Genomic DNA, 8,722 nt, shown 5'->3' with positions numbered 1-8,722 from the left:
TTTATTTTGGGGTGGAAGGCTCTTTTGATCTCTTGCTTTGAAAAACCGTTGGCTTGGAAAACATTTGTGAGGTGGGAAATTTCATGCTCGATAGCAGTCGGTTCGCAGATTCTGTTGGCTCTCACGAATAAAGTTTTCAAAACCACCCACCGAACCAGCGACTTATTACGAGCTGTGAAAGATGCAAGAGATCCCTTGTCCGCCGCAGGTGTTTACAAGATTCCCTGTTTCTGCGGATCTACCTATATTGGAACTACTAAGAGAAGCGCCAACACTAGAATCAAAGAACATCAAAGAAATTGCCGACTAGGCCACACTCAGAAGTCAGCAGTCGCAGAACACACTTTTAGTGAGGGGAACCATGACATCAAATTCAAAGAGACAAAAATACTTTCAAGGACTTGCCATTATTATGCGAGATTGAACAGAGAAGCCATCGAGATATTCAAACATCCAAATAATTTCAACAGAAAAGAAGAAGGAATAAAGATAAACAAGCTCTGGCATCCCATACTGAAAAGGATTAAAACAACAAGAACCTCCAGCCAATCAGAAACAAGGACGGACCTTCAGCTGAATCCCCGGCAGCCAATCCCCGAGCAGGAAAAGGAGAGCCTAAGCTCCAATCAGGAAGCGATGAAGACAGACGTTCACCAGCCAATCCCAGTCCAGAACCAAGAGGACCCATGCCCTATAAATGTTGACAGCACTTCGACACTTGCATCAGTTGCCAAGAAGTCTCTTCCTTGGAAGTTACGAACTCGGAACCACTGAGGATGGCTGCCGCAAATGCAGCCGAAACGTTTGGAGAATATACACTCAGACCACGGCACAACAGCCCGGAATCCTTTCATAATAAATAACATAACGTTTCGTCGGACTTAGCTCCGTGTGACTTTTACCTGTTCTCAGCAAAAAAACATTTGTATGGGCGCCGCTTTCTTCCGTCAGGAGAAGATAAAACTGCATCACAGAAGGTAGCGAAAAAGTGGCTTCCAGGAGTGTTTCTAAAAGTTATATGAAGACTGGCAGAAATACATAGTCCCTCAAGGTGACCTTTTGAAGGTGAATGTGCTTCGGTAATGTGAACTATTCTGGGTAAGGTTTGATAGTACAGCTTGTCCCTCGAACTTTTGGATTTTACTACATACAATCTGTACAGGGTGTAGTTATGCTTCTCCTTTTTTGACTGCTGTATGATGGAAGACAAAAAACAACAGTCAAAAAAAAAAAGAAGAAAGAAAGAAAGAAAAAAAAAAGAAAGAAAAACAACGAGACTGTTTAATAACCAGTTGATTTGTTTTCCTTTTTAATTGAGCATATAACTAAGATTTCAGTAATATTGTAATAATGTATGGATTTAGGTACACTAAAGATAGTTAAAAAACATTAAATTATGTTGTTTAATCATTCAAAAAAATAATAAGAATAAAACTATGAAACCGTCAACAAATTACGCAATTAAAGTGGAAAGAGTGCACGTAAAAATTTTTTAGTCATCAAATTAAACAAAAAAGGTAGCAGATAAATTACAATATTAAATTCTAACAGGAATATTTTTATACTTAATTAAAGTTTATGAACAGAAAAGTTTGCATTTTTCATAAAAGCTATAACAGTGACACAAATTTTACGGAAAAAAGAAATAGCCATGAAAAGAGCGAGGTTCTTAAAACGCAGTCAAAATAAACAAACTCAATATTTACACCAAGTTAATCACTGAATACATATACTACTTCATCTGATGTTTGCACACGTAATATTGAACAATTTGATTGTTTAATCTCTTTTGAAGCACTAGAAACAAGTTCAAATTAAATTTTTAAATTTAACAATAATTTTCTGAAATTTTTTTAAAAAAATGCATAATAGAAAATCCTTTAAACTTTTCTACAACATATTATTAAAAATATGATAAAAACAAAAATAACTTATTCATTGATTTTACATAAATACATAAAAATAGTTACTTACAACAGAAAAAAAATCGATCGCTATTAATGATGCAAAAAAGATGGCTCATTACGAAATATAGGTGAAACAAGTATAAGAAATATCCAAAATGACATTTCTTGACCAAAATAAATTATTGTTAAATATTTAAGAAATGCTTGAAACGACAAAGGTGGGTTAGGGGGGTCAACCTCTGATTTTGGAGTAATTCACAACATTAAACTTTGGCCCCAACTTCGGCCCTCTTTTTATAGTACAGAACCGCTACCACCAACGCCTCGGAAGAGTTTCTGAATCTACGTCAGCACTTCCGAAGAAAAAAATTCAAAAGTCCCTTTGATTTCTGAATTATGTCACCATTCAAAACGTCTTTAATCAATTTCTTACATTAATGCTCGAAATTCTTCCTAAACAATAGATAAAACTTGAAAATCTCTAATTTTATGAATGGTGTTAGTTTTAAACAACTCAGAAGTGTGCAACTAGAGTTTAGTTTCAGAAATTGAGGGAGTGGGAGGAGGGGCACATAAGTGTTCTCGGAAATACAAAAAATAGTCGTGAAAAATAGAGTTCAAAATAATCATAAACATTGAGCAGAAAAACCCTTTTAATACTTGCACCCGAGTTTGTTTTGATGTGCAGTGGCGGATTTAAAAATATAGCTTATGTTGCAATTGCGCGAGAGGCAACATAACCATAGGGGAACCGTAGGAATTACAAAAATGCCTATGATAAATGTTTTACAACTTCTGTGATAGAGAAATAGGGCCCCAGAATGTATTTCGATGGGCCTCAAACTTGTAGCTCCACCGAAGCGATACAGAAAAAACTGCAATACTGTGATTCATATTACAAATATCGAAAAATTAAAAATTACCGTCGGTTCAACGGGAATCTAACAAAATGAAACAAAACCGATTTCGCCATCTCATATTTGTTTCCATGGTCTCCAATGCGGCAAAATATCACCAAATGATCGTCAGTCTGAGACGCTAAATTAATTTTGCATTGAAATAAGTAATTAATAGCCACAAAAAATAAGTAAATAGGCTTTTTAGAACACCCGATCGAAAACAAAAAGGGAAGTGCACAACTGGAACGTATACACACATCCCACATGCGAAAATTTAGCATTCTACAGCTAACCATTTTTGAGTTATGTCTTATGAGAGGTACATACGTACATCCAGCTGCAAGAAACAACGCAACAATTAACTTGTTCGGTACCTGAATGCGGTATTAAAAACTTTCAGGGGTGATTAAAATAGAAATTCATACTGATTTTATATGAAAACGGTAACTGAATTTACTTTGTATTGAAAAGTAAAACAACAAAGATCCTTTTTTTTTTCAAAAACATCGGCCAATTCCATCGGCTTTTCGATGTTTTTTATGGCCGATGGGCCGATGTTTCCTGCAAATTAGCATCGGCCGCCGATGCCGATGGCTAAATTGTTGAACCATCGGCGCCGATGCATCGGCCAGGCCGAAGCATCGGTCGAGTCCTAGTATTTTCAAGGGCTTTCGAATGAAACTAAAATCAAGACTATATGATAATTATTTCGGATAAAAAGAGCAACTTCAAGTCATTTTTTGGGCCCTAAAAATAAAATTTGAACAAATTGGTTGGTTTTTCTAGATGAAAGGTAGGGTAAGGTCACCAGTAACAGACACGACTTCAGTAACAGACAGTCATAAGTTTGAGTTTCAATAATAAACCTTTTAGGCGGGTAAAATTAATGTTTCTGTGGCTCATGAATACGGTGCAACCATCTAGTGTTATCAGAGTGAATTTTATGAGCCAGTTGGCCTCCACAAGATCAGCTGATGTTTCATGTTCATTTGAATTTAATAAGGCTTTTGTTCTAAAAATAAAGAACTTTTGCACATGTTGGAGAGAGAAAAAGGTAATTTTGTCTATTACTCATCCCTTCTTCATTATGTCTGTTACTGAGGGTCAGACCTTTTTTTGAAATTAAGCAAAAAAAAAAAATAGAATTAACTCATTCAGAGGATCCAGAAGCAGTCAAATGTTAGATGAGATGTAGTTGCATGAAAGAAAAATAGTTTTAAAAGTCTAAATGCATTAAAAGGCTCAGAAAATTGAGTTAACCTGGGAGCGATGTCTTAAGCATATCTGTGATTGGTGCCGTTACCCTACTTTATGTTCTATTCTACACCCCTAACAAAGTGAGTGCAAAATTTCAGGATGATTGGTTAAATAGTTAAGGCATGATAACATTTCAAACAAACTCGCTTTTGCATTATAATATTAGTAAAGATATTAACCACAACAAACATAGGCATAGCTTTCAAGTCTTGAACTTAAAAGTAACATATTCAGCATGGTAAAGTAAGTTTAATGAACAACAGAGCAATAATAACATTTAGCTAAAAGATTTCAAAATAAATAACAGAAAATTCAAAAGAAATAAAAGATAAAACTTTCAACTGGTAAAATTTATACAGCAGAATAGAATTCAGAGAAAACACTAAAGTCAAATTATATACAATGAAAATTTTAGAAATGTATAATTACATATGTACAATAATACAATTATGTTATGAAAAATGTTCATGACATTAATTCATCAACATTTTCTTCTTCAATTCGATGATACTCCAAAAGATGACTTCTCAAAACAAGGGTAGAATGAAATAAACTACGACATAGTCTACATTTCAGAAGCAATCCATCTGAAGTAGGCAAATTGTATGGGAAAGTATAATTTTGAGCATTTAATGACACACAATTAAAATTTGTGTTCATGTTTGACATACATCTGCCAGACATTGAAGCTGGATCATTAGAAGTGTAAATATTCTGCACTGGCATAGATTGAGCGGGATACTGAACCTGAGTATGCTGAGAATATAAAAACTGCGAAACATAACTATCTTGCAGAAGTTGACACTTGTCAGCTTGGCATTTATCAAGAGAGCTAGGCAGATTACAGTCATACATTACTGATTGACTGTCAGGTAAATCAATATGAGTTGGTATTAGGTCATTAGGATTTGGAGCTTCGTTAAATGCAGAAGGAGTATCAATGTCTGGTGAAGAACAACCTAATGCAGATGGAGAAATAACATCTTCACAGGTATCTGGAACAATGTTTTGAGCTAGTGGTATTTTCTTAGAGATTTTCTCATTATGACTTTTCATGTGACTTTTAAGTTCTTGTTTCTCAATGAATGTTTTACCACAGGTGTCACATTTATGAGGTTTTTCACCAAGATGTCTTCTAACATGTTTATGCATGTTACACCAAGCCCTAAATGTCTTACCACAGTATTTGCAAGTATGTCTTTTAATGCCAAGATGAAAATCTAAATGCACTCGATAACCACTGCGAGATTTGAACGATTTTTCACACTTATTGCATTTAAATGGTCGGTTTTCACTATGAACAGCCATGTGGGCAGTCATTGCACGCTTTACTTTAAACAATTTGCCACATTCATTGCACTGGAAAGGCATTTCACCAGTGTGCCTCCTTCGATGACCTATTGCTGATGATAAATGTATGAAAGACTTTTCGCAATACGAGCATTTATAAGGTTTTTCTCCGGAATGAATTCTGTAATGGACAGATAATGCTCCTTTAAACCTGTACATTTTTCCACAAAATTCACAAATAAAAGGTTTTTCTTTTGAATGTTTAAAAGAATGTCTATCTAATTCTGCTTTTGTTACATATTTTTTATCACATTTTTCACAGTTGAACAGTTTTTCAGGGTTGCCATGAATACGCTTCATGTGATATTTTACAGCTGATTTTGTACAATACTTCTTACCACAAATACTGCATTTATTTGGATTGTCTTCTCTGTGAGAAGCCTAGAAAATAGAGCAACACTACTTTAGATTAAAACACTTAAATGTGAGTATAAATGGAATTAAAACTGACTTTCCTCCTGTAAACATCCTTTGCGTATAATCACACTCTTATTAAGAAAATTAAGATATGATTTATGGTTTCTCAAACAGTTGAGATTTGGTTACTAAATGTCATGTGTTAAACTCACAAAACAGAAATAAAACAAAATCAAAATAGGCTCAAATGTACAAATGAGTCTTCATACTTGGATTTTTAATTAAAATGTATAATAGATCCAAAAACTCCAATATCCATTGAAGACATATACTCAAGTGTAAAAAAGATGAACCAGAAAAGTTTCTAAAGAAAGGTAAAGACAGGTATATTTATCTAATAAAATTGAGAAACTTTTTCTAAAATTCATTAAGAAGGAAATAAACAACAAAAAATTGAAAATGAATATGTAAGTAGTTAATGTCTTAAATTTTCAAATAACACACTCAAACCTGGTTTTGTGCGGTGGATAGGGACGGCATAAAAAAAATTGTTCAAAACTTCACGAGTAGCTATAAAAAAGTTTTCGAAGCACAGTTAATTTTTTTTTTAATGCAATGGATAGGTACCCGCATAAAAAATTTGTCACATAGAAATAACCCAAAAAGCTTACGAAACAACTAGGAATTGCTTCTCTAAACAAATTCAAGATTGCAACTACATGGAATCTCGTCAAACCTTTTACAATCTGGTTTACAAAATACCAGACTACATGCAAACATTACTAAAAAATTTCTTCAAATATGTAATTATTTTACACATGCAAAGCTTTTCAAAATATATAACCATTATCCTTCGTAGTCTGACAACATGCAAACTTTCTTGTGGTAATCTGAATCAAAATCACTTTCGTCATTCAGGGACACCCTAAAGTTACATTTTTGGGAGGGCGCAAAGTTTCAATTTGCCGAATAGAACTCCAAATTTTGCTAAATGATGACAATTTTGATGAATGGAACACCAAATTTCACTGAATGAAAGTAATTTTGTCGAATAGAATTCCAAATTTTGCTGAACAAGGACAATTTTGCCAAATGAAACTCCAAATTTCACCGAATGATGATAATTTTGCTGAATCAAACTCCAAATTTTTCCCAAATGGAATTCCAAATTTTTACTGAACGAAGATAATTTTTGCAGAATAGAGCTCCAAATTTTGCCAAATGAGACTTAATTTTTTGTAGAATGGAACTCCAAATTTCTCCGAATGTTGATAATTTTGCCGAATAGAACTTTAAACTTTCCCGAATGATGAAAATTTTGCCGGATGGAACTCCAAATTTTGTGGAATAGAACTTCAAATTTAGCTGAATGGAAATCAAAATTTTGCCAAATGATGATAATTTAGCTGAATGAGACTCCAATTTTTGCCAAATTGAACTCCAAATTTTGCTGAATGGAACAAAATAAATAATAATAAAAATACAAATAAAGCTTTGAAAAGATCAAGAAAATAAAAAACAAGAGTTTAATAGAAATAGAATTTTAGGTAAGTTACAAAAAAGCAACTAAACAACAAACATAATGCAGTAAAATCCCGTGACAAATCTGAATACAGCAAAATATCCGTTTCAAGGAACTACATTTTCAGCCCCAATTTAGTTTACATAACATTGTGTAAGTTCCATTACAATAGAATTCCTGTTACAACGAACAAAATTTGGGTTCCCTTAAAGTTTGCTGCAATGGGATTTCCCTGTACTCTCATCAAACAACCAAAATGAAGTGATACTAAGCAAAATTCTATGCAATTAGATCAGTTTTGGCAAAATTATGTTTAAAACTAATTATCATACCATGTGACTTTTGAAGGAATATCGCCAAGCAAACTTTTTCCCACATATTTCACACTTAAAATGCTTCACTCCAGTATGGCTACTTAGGTGCTCTTTCAGTCTATTTGAACTTGATGCCACATGTCCACACACTGAACAAGAAAACCTACATACAAAAAGTACTTTTAGAGCAAAGTAACCATAAATATTAATGCCCATAAAAGGTTTATTAAGAATTATAATTGTCCAAAAAACACAAATCTTACAAATTTTACATAAATATTATCTAATGTAGAGTTTGTGGCAGCAGGGATGAGACTGTGCCACATCAAATGTACCAATAACTAATACAAATAAACTCACATTAAGTTACACAAATGATAAAGCAGAGTGAAGCACATTTCAGGACTGCCACTAAGTTATGGTCCTAAAAATAGTTGTTTTAGTAGCCTCTTAGATTTAAAAAGTCAGCAAAAGTCACTAAACAAGGAAAATAGTATCTAAAATAGTCTCCCATTATGTTTTAAATAGTATTAATATTAAATTGTGATACATATATTTTGATAAATAGACATCTCAGCTGCATGGTATATAAGTGGATCACCTGGGACTAGTGAAGCTCTCTCCAGTTACACACAAATGGTGCTTCCAACGGTTTCATACCAATCTTATTTCAATGTTAAGAATGTGAAATTTAGGCATATAATTAGAGATATTAAAAACAATAAAAGCATTACAGCCGGTAATTACTTCATCGAAATGTTGCAAAACATAAAAGGATTTTTTTTTTAATATTTTTTTTTTCTTTCAAGTACTAATTAGCCACTTTTCTGTCTTAAATGAAGTACGTAGGTCAGTCAGAAAGTTAGTTGCACTTCTTTGTAAATCTGATCTGTCTAAGACAATTTGGATGAAATTCTGTGGCAATACTTCAGACATGTACTTTTATCATGTGACGTAGCCGTTTCCCCAAGACAAGTTCAGTTTTTCTGATTATCAGTCGCAAACATGTCTCGACAGCTGCAAGTAGCGTCCAAATTGGCAATGCGTGCAGTGATTCAATTTTGTGGGCAAAAAGGTGCAACTGCACTGAGACATCTGGATGTTTGAGACACGCAT

General features: G+C 33.6%; 1 protein-coding gene across 1 annotated transcript; it reads right to left on the bottom strand.

Moving 5' to 3' along the window:
- Window positions 1-3,975: 3,975 nt before the first annotated feature.
- LOC129231048 (zinc finger protein OZF-like) lies at window positions 3,976-8,722 on the bottom strand. Its single transcript, XM_054865296.1, has 3 exons — window positions 8,694-8,722; window positions 7,625-7,769; window positions 3,976-5,794 (listed from the first exon to the last, which is right to left on the bottom strand). Exons 1-3 carry the CDS (start codon window positions 8,720-8,722, stop codon window positions 4,529-4,531), a joined length of 1,440 nt encoding a protein of 479 aa, XP_054721271.1. The 3' UTR covers window positions 3,976-4,528.

Source organism: Uloborus diversus, chromosome 10 (assembly GCF_026930045.1).
Source record: "Uloborus diversus isolate 005 chromosome 10, Udiv.v.3.1, whole genome shotgun sequence".
Taxonomy (NCBI): domain Eukaryota; kingdom Metazoa; phylum Arthropoda; class Arachnida; order Araneae; family Uloboridae; genus Uloborus; species Uloborus diversus.
The sequence above is the reverse complement of the archived record's forward strand: the minus strand, read 5'-3'. Positions and strand labels throughout refer to the sequence as shown.